Below are 16,669 nucleotides of genomic sequence, written 5' to 3' on the forward strand. Positions count from 1 at the left end.
TGGATCCCAGGCTCCAGTTGTTCGGGGTGAATGCAGGAGGCAAATAGTTGATGTTTCTCTCTCTCTCTCTCTCCCTTCCAGTCTCTCTAAAAAAATCAATGGGAAAATATCTTAGGGTAAGGATTAACAACAACAACAATTTTAAAAATCCTATCAATTAAAAAAAGCCATTGTTTATCTTAATATAAGAAAATCTATGTAGGAAATGAATTTTGTGTGACATTTAATTTATTGAAGTATATATTAACACTAGAGGCCTGGTGCACGAAATTTGTGCACGGGGGTGTGTCCCTCAGCCCAGCCTGCACCCTCTCCAATCTGCGACACCTCAAGGATGTCCAACTGTCCGTTTAGGCCCGGTCCTGGTAGGATCGGGCCTAAACAGGCAGTCAGACATCCCTCTCACAATCCAGGACTTTTGGCTCCCAACTGCTCGCCTGCCTGCCTTCCTGATTGCCGCTAACCGCTTCTGCCTGCTAGCCTGATCACCCCTAACCACTCCCCTGCCAGCCTGATTGATGCCTAACTGCTCCCTGCCAGCCTGATTGCCTCTAACTGCCCTCCCCTGCAGGCCTGGTCACCCCTAACTGCCCTCCCCTGCAGGCCTGTTCCACCCCAACTGCTCTCCCCTGCAGGCCTGGGTCCCCCCCAACTGCCCTTCCCTGCAGGCCCAGTCGCCCCCAACTTCCCTCCTCTGCCAACCTGGTCACCCCTAAGTGCCCTCCCCTACAAGCTTGATCCCTCCCAACTGCCCTCCCCTGCTGGCCATCTTGTGGCGGCCATCTAGTGTCCACATGAGGGCAGCTATCTTTGACCACATGGGGGCAGCCATCTTGTGTGTTGGAGTGATGGTCAATTTGTATATTACTCTTTTATTAGATAGGATTATTAGATAGGATAGAGGCCTGGTGCACGGGTGGGGGCTGGCTGGTTTGCCCTGAAGGGTGTCCTGGATCAGGGTGGGGGTTCCCTTGGGGCATGGGGCGGCCTGGGCGAGGAGCCTATGGTGGTTTGCAGGCTGGCTACGCCCCCTGGCAACCCAAGCGGAGGCCCTGGTATATGGGATTTATTTATCTTCTATAATTGAAAATTTGTAGCCTTGAGCGGAAGCCAGGGCAGGCCAGGGTGGGCAGGAAGCTTGGCTTCCTCTATCACCAGGGGCAACCCAAGCCTCCTGCTTGCTTCAGCTCCGTGGCTGCCGCCATATTTGTTGGGTTAATTTGCATACTCGCTCCTGATTGGCTGGGGGCAAGACTTGTGGGCATAGCGGAGGTATGGTCAATTTGCATGTTTCTCTTTTATTAGATACGACAAATGAAGACTTTCTTTTTTTTTTTTTAATATATTTTATTGATTTTTTACAGAGAGGAAGAGAGAGGGAGAGAGAGTTAGAAACATCAATGAGAGAGAAACATCGACCAGCTGCCTCCTGCACACCTCCTACTGGGGATGTGCCCGCAACCAAGGTACATGCCCTTGACCGGAATCGAACCTGGGACCCTTCAGTCCGCAGGCCGACGCTCTATCCACTGAGCCAAACCGGTTTCGGCAAGACTTTCTTTTTTATTTTATTTTATTTTTTTAAATTTCTTTATTGATTAAGGTGTCACATATTTGTCCTCATCCCCCCATTCCCATCCCCCACCCCTCCCCACGGATGCCCTCACCCCCCTGTTGTCCTTAACCATTGGTTAGGCTTGTATGCATGCACACAAGTCCTTTGGTTGATCTCTCCCCCCTACCCCCACCCTCCCCTACCTTCCCTCTGAGGCCCGACAGTCCGATCGATGCCTCCTTGTTTCTGGGTCTGTTCTTGTTCATCAGTCTATATTGTTCATCATTTCCCCTAGATGAGTGAGATCACGTGTTACTAGAAATATACTTATAAGAACCGAATGTGAGATGAGCAATAATAGTTATGCTGACAGGCAAATGAATCAGTCTGTAGTAAGTTTCTTTCTGTTCCAACAGTTCTTTTGAGACCCAATTTCAATGTCCACCAGTTCCTTATGTGTACATGTCGGCACTGACTTTTCAGCTCTGGATGGTGGACAAATGGTGGTAATGCAGGTCCGACTCCCTCTGGTTTGGTCTCGGCCGGACCCAGGGGAGCGGCCTCACCCGGACCTGGGACCCAGCATCACCCGGGCCCCGGGACGCGTGGCCTCACCCAGACCCAGGTGTGCGCGGCCTCACCCAGTCCCGGGATCCAGCCTCACCCGGATCCAGGGGCGCACGGCCTCACCCGGACCCGGGATCCAGCTTCACCCGTACCCGGGACACAGCCTCACCCAGATCCAGGGGCGCACGGCCTCACCCGGACCCGGGATCCAGCTTCACCCGTACCCGGGACCCAGCCTCACCCGGCTCCAGGGGCGCACGGCCTCACCCGGACCCGGGATTAAGACTTTCTTTTTAAAAAATCTTTATTGTTGAAAGTATTACAGATGTCCCCATTGATCCCCTCCACCTCCAACTGACACTCCCCAGGTCTTCACCACACTATTGTCTGTGTACATGGGTTATGCATATATGCATATCAATTCTTTGGTTAATCTCTCCTCACCCACCCGCCCACCCCTGCCTTCCCCCTGAGATTTGTCAGTCTGTTCCATGTTTCTGTCTCTGGATCTATTTTGTTCATCTGTTGTCCTAAAATTTCAACATTCTCTGATAATTGCCATTATCAGGGAAAAGAAATGGTACCAATTTTTCATCTTTGAAGACTATCAAATTCCAGAGAATGGTGAGCAAGGCAGTACTTCAGAAAAAACATGACATGTGGCAACTTACCCTAACAATTTAAAGTTTGTGACAGCCCTTACTTTAAATTATATCTACAGAGCTTTTCTCTACCAACTTAACTTACCTCTGGCTTTGCACTTATTAGGTGCTTAACACAAGAAGGATGACTAGAATGTATAACAGTTATGAAAATGTTGGAATTACGTTTTGTTGCTTCATTTATTTCCAACCAATAATTGAGGGCTGGTAATAAAATATTGGTGACATTAGCAATGTCCATGAAATATAGCACGGTGTATACAAGAAACCTAGAACTCTCATCAATCTATGGGCATGCTTTTGTCTTAGATGATTTGCTTGTCAATAAACTTCTCTTTATGCTAAGTACTCAGAAGTAATCAAATGGGCCTCAATCTGTTTTTTACTTAAATGGTGTTACCTGTGTTTCAAGACATGATAATATGGTGTTTGACCAACTTCCATTAAATCCCACTCCGCCGCTAGGGGGAGACGCAGGCGGGCGGCGGCACCCAGAGACTCGCAGCGGGTCAGGCTCCAGTGCGCCCCCGGGGCCTCCATCTTGGCCTCTGGGGTGGGAGCGGTGTCTGGGTCTCCTCGCCGTCTCCAGTCCCTGGGCCCCACGCGGACGCCGGGAGCAGGCTGTCCCTTGGCCGAATGGCGGATCGCAGCGGGGTCTGCAGGGGACGCGTCGCCCAGCCCCACAGACCCGGTTCCGAGTGGTCCCGACAAGATGGAGGCCGCCGTCTCCTCCCGCAGCCATGCCGGGCGGCGGCGGTGCTCCTCACGGGATGGGGCGCGGGTGGACGTGCGTCCGCCCCAGATCGCTCGGGGACGCCTTCGCCGCCGCCCGACCCGGTGGCCCGGGGCTACCCCAGCCCATGGGCCCGCACGGCGCCTCCAGCCTCCAGGACTTGGACAGGAGGGCGTCCGGGACATCGAGGCGGCGTCCCTTCCCGGGCACAATGCTGGGCACCGCCGCGGCGGGCTGGGCGAAGGCCGAGCGAGGGCAAAAGCGGTCCGGCCTCAGGGTCTCGGACTCTCCGGACACAGCCCCTTCCCGCCCATAGTCCAGGGATCCAGCTCTTGGCCGGGAGGCGGCCAAACAGGTCGGGTGACCGGCCCGACCGACCAGGTTGGGGCGGGGGAGGGAGGGAGGAGCTGGCCCGGCCGGCAGGCGGGGAGCGAAGGCCGAGGGTGGGACCGGTGCATGATGGACAGCCCCACGGGCCATCCCTTATAGGCATTCCTGAAGGAAGGCAGAGGTAGCCAATGGACGCGCCCCCGGCCGGACCTCCACTGCAGCCATTGGGAGCTTGGGAGGCGGGGCCCGCCCCGCTTGGCCGCGCCGTCGCCGCCTCCCGCTCACTGCGCTAAACCCGGGACTGCCTGGAGTGGGCTAGTGCGCGTCGCCCGGGCCAGTGGGTCGGGGAGGGGAGCTTCGTTCCGGGGAGCCACCAGCCAGAACCGGTGAGGCTCACCTCCGCGGCCTTTGCATTCCTGGCCCGCCGACAGCCTCCAGAGGCTGAGATGGCGCGGGAGGCCTCCAGAGCCTCTCGCCGGCCCGTGACTGACCCCTGCGGCGCGGCTGCTGTGGCCGCTGCGCGTCGGGCCCGGGGACTAGTAGGTTCCCGTGCGGCCTGAGGGCTGCGCGCTCGCGGGCGAGGCCCGGGGGGCCGGGTGATCACGGACGCTGGGCGGGGACGCCGCGGGCATTTTCCTTTCAGTCGGGGGAGCGGTCGGGGAGGGGCGCCGGGTCCTCCCTCTCCCTGGGCTGCGCCAGAGCCTGGGGTCCCCAATTTTGTGGGCGAAGTTCCGCGTCCGCTCCAGGGCCTGCGCTCCCCTTCAGGTCTTCATGGGGCGCCTTCTCGTGGCGGACGGGTCGCAAGTCTGGGACCCGGGGCAAACGCTGGGGACCAACGTGGGAGATTGCCGCTCTGTGGCGACGACGTCCACAGCTCCTACCTCGGCGCCCGGCGGGATGCGGTGGGTCCATTTGGGAGCAATGCCCTTCTGCCATTTCCCTTGCTGGCGTCGAAGCGGCGTTCGCCCCGCTCCCATCCTTAGAGCTGGCCGGGCGCCTCCGCCCCCGTTCTGTACTTGGAGGGAACAGACTCAGCTCTGTCTGGTGGGGCGATACCCGTTTTTAAATTCTGGTTTCCCTGCTTCATTGGGGGATGGGGAGGGCAAAGGAGCCCTGAACGCCTTTATTCTGTGTCCCTCTGCAGGGTAGGAATTGTACAGCGTCCAGGTTGGCTGTAACTAAACCGTTTTTCATCTTTTCTCATTCTAGGACCAGGAATTACTTTCTGGCCAATCTGGGGACGCTTTGGCAGAGATTAAGAAGGAAAATATCCCCCTTAAGAGTAATTTAACTCTGCTTTTCTGTTTCATACATTGAGTGCAATAGTACAATGTTGTTCTGTGTGACTTATCTTTGTTATCTTGAAGGCAAAAAGCTAATTGCTTGGATGGACCCTGTCACCAGAGCCCTGCCAGGCAGACACCTGGGAAAGTGCTGGGAATGGGTGCTATTGATACTTAATACCGCTGATATTCTCTAAAGTTCCAAAATAGGACTTAAAGGTAGTTCTATTTTACAGGCTTTGCATTTACTATTTTTTCTTTCCAATGAATACAAAAATTTTTTTGTTTACTGTTGGATTAACAAAAATCTGACTCTCCTGTTTTGTTTTAAAGTTCATATAAAGAGTATTTTTTTGTATGCGTCTGTCTTACATTTGAGGAAAATTTACTTTTATGTACCCTTCTGGTCCCCAATCAGCATCACATCAGGAGGTAGATAGTCTAGTTGTCATAATACATACTTCCGAGATCAACCACTGAATTGATACTGACCAGTGACCACCAGATCCTTCCATTATGAAGTGAATATTTTTTCCTTGTTATCAGAAAGTAATCTACTTGGTGTTCACTTTTAAAAAAAATATTTTTATTGATTTCAGGGAGGAAGGGAGAGGGGGAGTGGGGAGGGAAGGGAAAGGAAAGGCACAGGTGTACTCCCAGGAGGTAAAATGCCTTTATGCAACTTTTAAAAAGCACATTTAAAAAAACTCTTACACCAAAATGTACATTTAAAAATGATTAAAATGGCAAGTTTTGTATATACTCTAGAGGCCTGGTGCACAGAATTGTGCACTGGTGGGGGGCATGGCTTGTGGGGATCAGCCCACTGGGAATGCTGCTCATCCTGGTCAGCCAAGCGCATTGACCACCAGGGGGCAGCTCCTGCGTTGAGTGTCTGCCCCCTGGTTGGTCAGTGCACATCATAGCGACTGGTCACCTGGTCGTTCTGGTTGTTCTGCTGTTCGGTCGATGGGCTTTTATTATATAGGATTTATATATAATTGTTATGTACCTTTTTTAGAAATAATGCTGTTGCATACTTAATAGACTACTATAGAGTGAAAGCATAACTTTTATTTGCATTGGGAAACGAAAACGTGTATCACTCTTTATTGTAATATTTGCTTTATTGCAGTGGTATGGAACTGAACCCTCAGTATCTCCAAGGCATGCATATAAAAAAAACTATGAACCCTAACCAGTTTGGCTCAGTGGCTAGAACGTCAGCCTGCAGACTCAAGGGTCCCAGGTTTGATTCCGGTCAAGAGCATGTACCTTGGTTGCAGGTACATCCCCAGTAGGAGGTGTGCAGGAGGCAGCTGATCAATGTTTCTCTCTCATCGATGTTTCTAACTCTCTCTTTTTTAATAAATCTTTATTGTTCAGATTCTTACAATTGTTCCTCTTTTTTCCCCTCATAGCTCCCCTCCACCTGGTTCCACCCGACCCTCTGCCCTTACCCCCCCCCCCCCACTGTCCTCATCCATAGGTGTACGATTTTTGTCCAATCTCTTCCCGCACCCCTCACACCCCTTTCCCCCCAAGAATTGTCCACTCCCTTTCTATGCCCCTGAATCTATTATATTCACCAGTTTATTCTGTTCATCAGATTTTTAATTCACTTGATTTTTAGATTCACTTGTTGATAGATAAGTATTTGTTGTTCATAATTTTTATATTTACCTTTTTCTTATTCTTCCTCTTCTTAAAGAATAACTTTCAGCATTTCATATAATACTGGTTTGGTGGTGATGAACTCCTTTAGCTTTTTCTTATCTGTGAAACTCTTTATCTGACCTTCAATTCTGAATGTTAGCTTTTCTGCGTAGAATAATCTTGGTTGTAGGTTCTTGCTATTCATCACTTTGAATATTTCTTGACACTCCCATCTGGCCTGCATAGTTTCTGTTGAGACATCAGCTGACAAGCGTATGGGTGCTCCCTTGTAGGTAACTGTTTTTCTCTTGCTACTTTTTTTTTTTTAAATATACCTTATTGATTTTTTACAGAGAGGAAGGGAGAGGGATAGAGAGCCAGAAACACTGTCAAGAGAGAAACATCGATCAGCTGCCTTCTGCACGCCCCCCATTGGGGATGTGCCTGCAACCAAGGTACATGCCCTTGACCAGAATCGAACCTGGGACCCTTCAGTCCACAGGCCGAGGCTCTATCCACTGAGCCAAACTGGTTAGGGCTCTCTTGCTGCTTTTAATATTCTCTCTTTGTCTTTTGCTCTTGGCATTTTAATTATGATGTGTCTTGGTGTGGTCCTCTTTGGGTTCCTTTTGTTTGGGTTTTCGGCGCTTCCTGGACTTGTAAGTCTATTTCTTTCACCAGGTGGGGGAAGTTTTCTGTCATTATTTCTTCAAATAGGTTTTCAGTATCTTGCTCTCTCTCTTCTGGCACCCCCATAATTCAGATGTTGGTAGTTGTCCCAGAGGCTCCTTACACTATCTTCATATTTTGGTATTCTATTTTCTTTTTGCTTTTCCGGTTGGGTGTTTTTTGCTTCTTTGTATTACATATCTTTGACTTGATTCTTGCAATTCTCTAGTCTGCTGTTGGATCTCTGTATATTATTTTTTATTTCAGTCAGTGTATACTTAATTTCCAGTTGGTCCTTTTTCATATCCTCGAGGGTCTCACTAAATTTATCAGACTTTTCTAGAAGATTCTTGAGTAACCTTATAACCGTGGTTTTGAACTCTATATCCCATCGTTTGCTTTCCTCCATTTCTTTTCATTTGTGACCTGTTTCTTTGTCTCCGCATTTTGGCTGCTTCCCTGAGTTGATAGAGTGGCTTTGTGTGCTAGGTGTCCTATAGGGCCCAGTGGCTCAGCCTCCCCAGTTACCTGATGCGGACACTCTTGGTGCACTCCTTTGTGGGTTGTGTGCACAGTCTTGTTGTAGTTAAGCCTTGATTGTTGTTGGTATCACTGGGAGGAATTGACCTCCAGGCCAATTGGCTGTGAGGATCAGCTGTGTCTATGATGGGAGAACTTCTGTGCTGGAGACACCCTTATGAGGCAAGACTTGCTTCAGTGGGGCTTTGGCGCTCACTGAGTCTGCCCCCTGAGTGTGTCCCTTATGGATCTGAGGAGTTGTAATCTGGATGGTCCTACTCTGACCCCTGGGTACACTGGCTATTGGATCTCCAAGGAGGTGCTAATTTAGCCTCTGCCTGAGGTCACCCAGCAGGAGCTACGGAGAGATCTGCAGATTCCTCTTCTTTGTTTGGGTTTTGGAGGTGCCCAGATGAGGCCCAGCTGTGAAGCAATGCAATCTGCTGTGGGGCCTTGGGCCTTCTTTTGGATGTTCTGGGTCTTTCTGACTCAGCTCCAGTTTGTTAGGTAAGTTTACATTACAAAGGACCAGGCTATTCATATGCAAAAGCCTCTGCGCACAGCTTGGATGGGGTGAAGTCTCAGGGCGGAGCAAACAGCAATGGCTTCCCGTCAGCCCTGCCCTAAGTGGCACCAGGGTCTCAATGTCCCTTGGTAATCGCTGCAAGCACCTCTGAGAGAAAGCCGCCCTCGAGTTCCGCCCACTGCCAGACAGTCCAGTTTCTCTCCGTATGAGTCTGGGTCCCCAGAGTCTTGCCCGGAACTGGAGTTCAGAGCAGTCGGGAGCTTGTTTCTTCCTCCCGCTTGAAAAAGCCAGCCTCGTCCTCAGTTGCCAGCCCTCTCTGCGTGCACGCCTCCGTACCTCTGCACTTTACTTCCGCAGCTCCTCTGAGTCTCAGTGTGCTTTTCTCTTCCCTTCTAGTTGTAGAATTTCCACTTAGCCAGCCTTCCTGTGGTTCTGGATGATGTCCGTTTTGTCTTTTAGTTGTAGTTTTGAAGTTGTTGTGCGAGGCAGCAAGTTCAGGTGTTTACCTATGCCGCCATCTTGGTTTCTCCGATGTTTCTAACTCTCTATCCTTCTCCCTTCCTCTCTGTAAAAAATTAATAAAATATATTTTAAAATAAATAAATAAATAATAAAAACAACTATGAGATGAGATGTTACTAAAAGTAACCAAGTACAATTGGGCAAAGTACCCTTATATATCATCCTTGTGTTAGCTTTTATCTTTAGCCCCAAGTAGATATCCTGTTAACTTTATCCATTACTAGAGATTTGCATTTGAGTCCTGCCTTAGTTTCTTCCTTTTTGGATAGTTGTTGTATAATTTTGTATCAACCTTCTCTGTGTAGATTTTTCTTTGATTTTACATTAATTTTCATTGTATCATATAAAACTAAATTTAATTAAACATTAAATAATTTGTAGATGAATGAGATACCACAAGTTATGAAAATGTTTAAGATTAATTAGACAATTGTTGAAATCCTAAGATATCGACCAAGGATTTATGTAAATACTGTCTCATGCACAATGATTTAACATTGTTTGCAGTCTTTCATATGGTCCAGGCATGTTCAATTATTTCAATAAAAACCTTGGAGTCATATATTATCCTCATTTAGTTTACAGTTTAGAAAACTAAAACTCAGTAGCACACAGCTAATTATTAAATCCATAATGTTTTCTCTGTTTTTGAATAATATTATAGAAATAGTAAAAACTTTTATGTAGCCTTATGTTTATGGAATTAAGAAACTGTTAGATGGTTAAATTAAATACACAATGGCTTTTAGTAGTGGTTAACTTTTTTATAATGTGGGATTTTGAAAACAGGTGAATACTGCCCTAACCGGTTTGGCTCAGTGGATAGAGCATCGGCCTGTGGACTCAAGGGTCCCAGGTTAGATTCTGGTCAAGGGCATGTACCTTGGTTGCGGGCACATCCCCAGTAGGGAGTGTGCAGGAGGCAGCTGATTGATGTTTCTCCCTCATCGATGTTTCTAACTCTCTCTCCCTCTCCCTTCCTCTCTGTAAAAAATCAATAAAATATTTTTTAAAAAAAGAAAGAAAGAAAATAGGTGAATACTTAAACTTTTTTCTTTTTTTAAAAATATATTTTTATTGATTTCAGAGAGGAAGGGAGAGGGGAGAGAGAGATAGAAACATCAATGATGAAAGAGGATCATTGATCAGCTGCCTCCTGCATACCCCCTACTGGGGATCGAGCTGGGAACCCCGGGCATGTGCCCTTGACTAGAATTGAACCTGGGACTCCAGTTCACAGGCTGACGCTCTATTCACTGAGCCAAACCAGCTAGGGCTTAAACTTTTTTCAGAGGTAGGTGACTGCAGTGAGCTGAACATAAAGAAAGAATGCCCTTTGTATTTTCTTTGAGAAGATTGAGGTAGGTCCTAAGCACATAGCAGCCACAAGAGTCTACTATGCAGTTGACTATAGCTTTTTTCCAGAAATTGTTCTTTTTTGTTTTACATTTATTCAAATGAAGAAAGGACTGATAGAGTTTGTATATAACCGTTTTTATATTTCATAATTCAGTTGAGGCTAAATTATTGCCTCTTTCCTTTGAAAATCAACCACATATTAAGTTTACTGAAGGAGTGTTGACCATGATCCCAATTTTTGTGTTTATTTTGTAACCCTTCTATACTGGTCTCTTAGATTCATTATTTCTGCATCTTTGATATAGACTTATTTGAATGTTGACTCTTTGAAAATGAACTAGTTCATGCCAAAACCGGTTTGGCTCAGTGGATAGAGCGTCAGCCTGCGGACTGAAGGGTCCCAGGTTCGATTTTAGTCAAGGGCATATACCTTGGTTGTGGGCACATCCCCATAGGGGGTGTGTAGGAGGCAGCTGATCGATGTTTCTCTCTCATCGATGTTTCTAGCTCTCTATGCCTCTCCCTTCCTCTCTGTAAAAAATCAATAAAATATATTTTTTTAAAAAAGCACCCTATGCAAAAAAAAGAAAAAAGAAAATGAACTAGTTCACTGTAATAAAAGAAGTGATTAAAAAAAATTGTTTTATATATTAATTGCATATAATGTAGTGGTTGTGAGATAGATTCTGGAGTCAGATTTCTTGGATTTGAATCCTGACTCTATCCTTCCCAGCATTAGAGACTTGGACAGGCCATGCGGATTCCTTGTCTTCTGAGTCTTAAGTTTCCTATTGGGTAAAGTGGGGGAAAAGAATAGTTCCTACCTCATGTAAGCATTAACTAAATATATTATTGACATAGCACCTATTAAATGACTATAACTATTATCAATTAAATTACTTGGGAAAATTTTAGTATAGAAATGTTACTTAACATATTTCAATATGAGATGTTTAAAATGGAATAAAGTGAGTTTTTTAAAACATTCAACCCCCATACAGTTCCCACCTCCTTCACTCTCCAATTTCTAGCTAAGAAAATTGAGGCCAGCATGGATAAACTTACCTTAGTTTTCCACCTATCATTTCTACACTAATATACATTCCAGTTATGCCTACTTTTTTCCCTCTGGCCTTTGAAATAGAGGTGATTTCTATTCAAGATCACTTTTACTCCCACCTGTGCACATATCCACATCTCACTTGCAAGAGCCTTACTTTATTGATTATTCACTTCTCCAGATTCTTTTTTTTTTTTTTAATCCTCACCTCAGAAGTGAGGGTATTTTTTCTTTTTTTTTTAAGAGGGTATTTTTCCCATTGACTTTTGGGAGCGGGTAGAAGGGTGGGGAGAGGAGGAGAAAGAGAAAACCATTGCAATAAGAGACACATTGGTTGTTTGCCCCCTACTGGCGCTCAGACGGGACCCGAGATCGAACTTAAGACATTTTGGTCCACTGGTCCACTGAGCAAAACCAGCTAAGGCCAGATTCTTTCCTTTGTCATACCCAAGTGCGTAGTAGGTACAAAGAAGTGTTTGTTGAATATAACAGAGTGGTTAAGAATTTGGAGTCTGGAATTAGAAGCCTGAGTTTAAGTCCTATTTGGGTTTATCCAGAACAATTTAGTTAGCTTCTCTTTCCTGATCTGTAAAATTGATTAAATTATGCCTAGGTCATGGCGTTTCTAGAATTTTACATAGAAAACACAGCATGATGTTTGAAGATTACTGCACAAAATGGCAAAAGTGGCTCAGAAAGATTTCATCATATAGTTATACTAGAAGCCCGGTGCACGAAATTCGTGCACGGCAGGGGGTTGTCCCTCAGCCCAGCCTGTACCCTCTCCAATCTGGAACTCCTGGAGGGATGTCCGACTGCCCTCTCACAATCCAGGACTGCTGGCTCCCAACTGCTTGCCTGCCTGCCTTCCTGATTGCCCTTAACCGCTTCTGCCTGCCAGCCTGATCACCCCCTAACCACTCCGCTGCCAGCCTGGTTGATGCTTAACTGCTCCCCTGCCAGCCTGTTTGCCCCCAACTTCCCTCCTCTGCCAGCCTGGTCACCCCTAACTGCCCTCTCCTGCAGGGTTGATCACCTCCAACTGCCCTCCCTTGCAAGCCTGGTCCCTCTCAACTGCCCTCCCTTGCAGGCCTGGTCCCTCACAACTGCCCTCCCTTGCAGGCCGGGTGCCTCCCAACTGCCCTCTCCTGCTGGCCATCTTGTGGTGGCCATCTTGTGTCCACATGGGGGCAGGATCTTTGACCACATGGGGGCAGCTATATTGTGTGTTGCAGTGATGATCAATCTGCATATTACTCTTTTATTAGATAGGATAGAGGCCTGGTACAGGAGTGGGGGCCAGCTGGTTTGCCCTGAAAGTTGTCCCTGATCAGGGTGGGATTCCCTTGGGGCGTGGGGCGGCCTGAGCGAGAGGCCTGTGGTGGTTTGCAGGCTGGCCACGCCCCCTGGCAACCCAAGCGGAGGCCCTGGTATCTGGAATTTATTTTCCTTCTACAATTGAAACTTTGTAGCCTGGAGCGGAGCCAAACCTGCTGCTCCCTCTGGGGCGGCAGCCATCTCTGTGGCAGTTAATTCACCTTCTACAATTGAAACTTTGTAGCCTTAAGCGGGTGAGCCCGGTCAGGGTGTGCGGAAAGCTTTGCTTCCCCTGTTGCCGGCGGCAACCCTGGCCTGCTCTCTCAAGCTCCATTCTGCTGCCATTTGTTTGAATTTGTTTACCTTCTATAATTGAAACTTTGTAGCTTGAGTGGAGGCTTAGGCCTGCAACGGCTATTGGAAAGCTTGGCTTCCTCTGTTACCTGGGAAACCTTGCTCTCTGTGGCTGTAGCCATCTTGAATGGGGTTGATTTGCATACTCGCCCTGATTGGCTGGTGGGCGTGTCTTATGTAGTGGAGTGATGGTTAATTTGCATATTACCATTTTATTAGAGAGGATTGGAAGAGAATTTGAAAAATGACAAAAGACTAGGTTAATAGGGATTGGACAATGACAGTCATTTTAATAGATAGTATATGTAGTATGTTGATTATATTTGGAGTGTGGATTATTAGTACTTGATAAATTATTTTATTACTGTTTTCTGTGTGTTTTTTTTTATTTTTTTATTGATTTCAGAGAGGAACGAAGAGAGAGAGAGAGAGAAACATCAATGATGAGAGAGAATCATTGATCAACTGCCTCCTGCATGCCCTACACTGGGGATCAAGCCTGCAACCCAGGCATGTGCTCTGAACAGGAATTGAATGGTGACCTCGTGGTTCATAGGGTGACATTCAACCATTGAGTCACGGTGGACAGGCATTACTGTTTTTTATTTCAAAGGAAGACAGGTATTTTTTTTTCCCTATAAAGGGTGAGTAGGTAATTGAGTACAGTAGGTCCTCAAAAGCTATTTCATTATAACATTGATGAGATGCTGTAGGAACCAGCTATTGTTTATATCCTATGGTTATATCAATTAGACTATGGTAAAATTGGTTTCCTTAAATGTTTTGCTTAAGGTAACAGAACCTATTGATGCTAAATAAGGATTACTGTTAGTTGAGTAGATGTTCTTTTAAGATTTGACTTTGGTTGTTGGTCACACAGTACAATATACAGATCTTGTAGCATACAAACTCACACCTGAAACCTGTATGATCATGTTAACCAATGTCACTCCAATAAATTTAATTAAAAACTAAACATTTAGCCGAAACCGGTTTGGCTCAATGGATAGAGCGTCGGCCTGCGGACTGAAAGGTCCCAGGTTCGATTCTGGTCAAGGGCATGTACATTGGTTGCGGGCACATCCCCGGTAGGGGGTGTGCAGGAGTCAGCTGGTTGATGTTTCTCTCTCATCGATGTTTCTGGCTCTCTATCCCTCTCCCTTCCTCTCTGTGAAAAATCAATAAAAATATATTAAAATATATATATGATTTAATTTAAAATATAGAAAAAAAAAACTAAACATTTTTTAGGGACTACCAAAAATTGTATAAATTTTATCGAACTCTGAAGAAGTAAGCATTAATGGAAGAGGATAAACAGAATAGGTGACCAATTTTTTCCCTAAATGTTAGATAAAAATCACATAAAGAATAGAATTTAAAATTTCATTTGTGCTAGTTCTTGCAATAATCATAATGTACTATAACTTTTTTTTTTTCTTTCTCTGTCTCTTACAGGTTTTTTTGTCATGGACACAGGTTCAGTGGGAGGATTAGACTTGACTGAACAGACTTCTGTGTTATTAGGGAGCAAAGCCATGGCAACTAGTCTCATGGACGTAGGAAATTCATTTGGTCATCCAACTAGTACTTTAGTTAATAGATCTAGAAACTCATCAGTGGAAGATGATGATGATGATGTTGTGTTTATTGAATCTATACAACCTCCTTCAACTTTTTCAGCAATAGTTGATCCAAGAGATTTTATATTTGCTTCATCAAGAAATGAAAAGCTACAAGGAAATGATTCCCTAATTCCTTCCTCAAGAGATTTGGCTTCTCAAAAGGGATATATAAGTGAGACTATTATTATTGATGATGAAGAGGACATAGAAACAAATGGAGGAAAAAAGAAAAATTCTTTCAGTTTTATTGAATGGGGACTTCGAGGAACTAAAAACAGAACCAAAGATGTGGATTTCTCCACTTCCAGTCTTTCAAGAAGAAAGGTAAATGTAGGAATGGGTAATAGTGTTATCACTACAGAATCGACTCTGAAATTCAGATTGCTAGTGTTACAACCTTAGAAACAGGTATAAGCTCTCTGAATGATGGGCAAGATATGAACTTAATGATTACACTTATAGCATCACTATAGAATACCAACTTGGGAGATATCGCTAAAGGACTTCAGCCAAGTAATTTTGGTGTTAATATACAAACATACACCCCATCTTTAACTTCACAGACCAAGACTGCAGTAGGACCTTTTAATCCTGGTAGGATGAATGTGGCAGGAGATGAATTTCAGAAAGGAGGATTTGCGACTCATCATAGTCCTGGTAAGCCATGAGTGATCTACCCCAAGTAAAAAAACTGTTGGCTGTTATTTTTGCAACCCATTTCATTTATGTTCTATATGTTAAATATTTTCTTTCTCTTAACTTTCAGGTTAAGATAGCATATTTTACTTAACAAAACTGTGCAGTCTACTTGGTCTGTGAATTTTCATAAATTTAATCTATTTTACCTATTGTAGTTTACATCTAAAGTGGTTGAATTGAAAACCTCCATAACTATTACCATTGACCTTGTTTACTAGTGTTTATTTTAATGTAAAAAATCATAGAATAAAAAGATGTGTTAGCCAGCTTGGCTTAGTGGATAGAGCATCAGCCCGCAGACTGAAAGGTCTTGTTGGGTTTGATTCTGGTCAAGGACATGTACCTAGATTGCAAGCTCCATCCCTGGCCTGTGCAGGAGGCAACCAAATGATGTGTCCCTCTCACATTGATGGTTCTCTCTCTCTCCCTCCCTCACCCTCCCTTCCATTCTCTCTAAAAATCAATGGAAAATATCCTCAGGTGAAGATTAACAACAACAACAAAAAGATGTGTTGAACTGAAAGGGAATATAATGTAATATTATGTAGTAATTGAATTTTGTGTGCGTTATAATTATGTAACTTGAAATTTCAATTTTTTCTTAAGTGGTGTTTATTTTGGGACTGCTTGTCTCTGATTTTCATTTTTAAATCATCATTTTATTGCTTAATTTTAAAGGTTTCTTGCTTTAATTAAGAGACCTATACTTTTTTTAAAAGTCTTGTTCTGAAAAAAATTAAGATATAATGATAGTTATTTAAAACTTAGCAAATCTTTTTTGTGGCTTTTTCATGACATGGGGTTTTTCTTTTTCAAATATATTTTTATTGATGTCAGAGAGGAAGGGAGAGAGAGACAGACACCAGTAATGAGAGAGAATCATTGATCAGCTGCCTCCCGCACTAGGAATTGAGCCCGCAATCTGGGCATGTGCACTGACCAGGAATCAAATCATAGCCTCCTTGTTCATAGGTTGAAGCTCACCCACTGATATTTGAGTGTTGATTTTGTTATCTGCTACGTTGCCGAATTCATTTATTAAATCTAGTAGTTTTTTGGTGGAGTCTTTATGGTTTTCTATGTACAATATCATGTCATCAGCAAATAATAATAGTTTTACTTTCCTTTCCAATGTGGATGCCTTTTATTTCTTCTTGTCTGATCACCTTGACTAGGATTTCCAGTACTATCTTGTAAAGGAGATGTGAAAACGGACATGCCTGTCTTATTCCT

The 16,669-nt window shown here is 45.2% G+C and overlaps 1 protein-coding gene across 1 annotated transcript in view; it reads left to right on the plus strand.

Annotated features, from left to right (window-relative positions):
• Positions 1-4,102: 4,102 nt before the first annotated feature.
• ZMYM5 (zinc finger MYM-type containing 5) overlaps positions 4,103-16,669 on the plus strand; it is a 46,505-nt gene continuing 33,938 nt past the window's right edge. Inside the window, exons 1-3 of the mRNA XM_079773673.1 lie at positions 4,103-5,349; positions 14,571-15,061; positions 15,301-15,394. Of these exons, the coding sequence (XP_079629799.1) occupies positions 14,582-15,061; positions 15,301-15,394 (574 nt within the window). The 5' untranslated portion in view covers positions 4,103-5,349; positions 14,571-14,581. The remainder of the gene's footprint in view (positions 5,350-14,570; positions 15,062-15,300; positions 15,395-16,669) is intronic.

This window comes from Cnephaeus nilssonii (assembly GCF_951640355.1).
Source record: "Cnephaeus nilssonii genome assembly, chromosome: 6".
NCBI lineage: Eukaryota > Metazoa > Chordata > Mammalia > Chiroptera > Vespertilionidae > Cnephaeus > Cnephaeus nilssonii.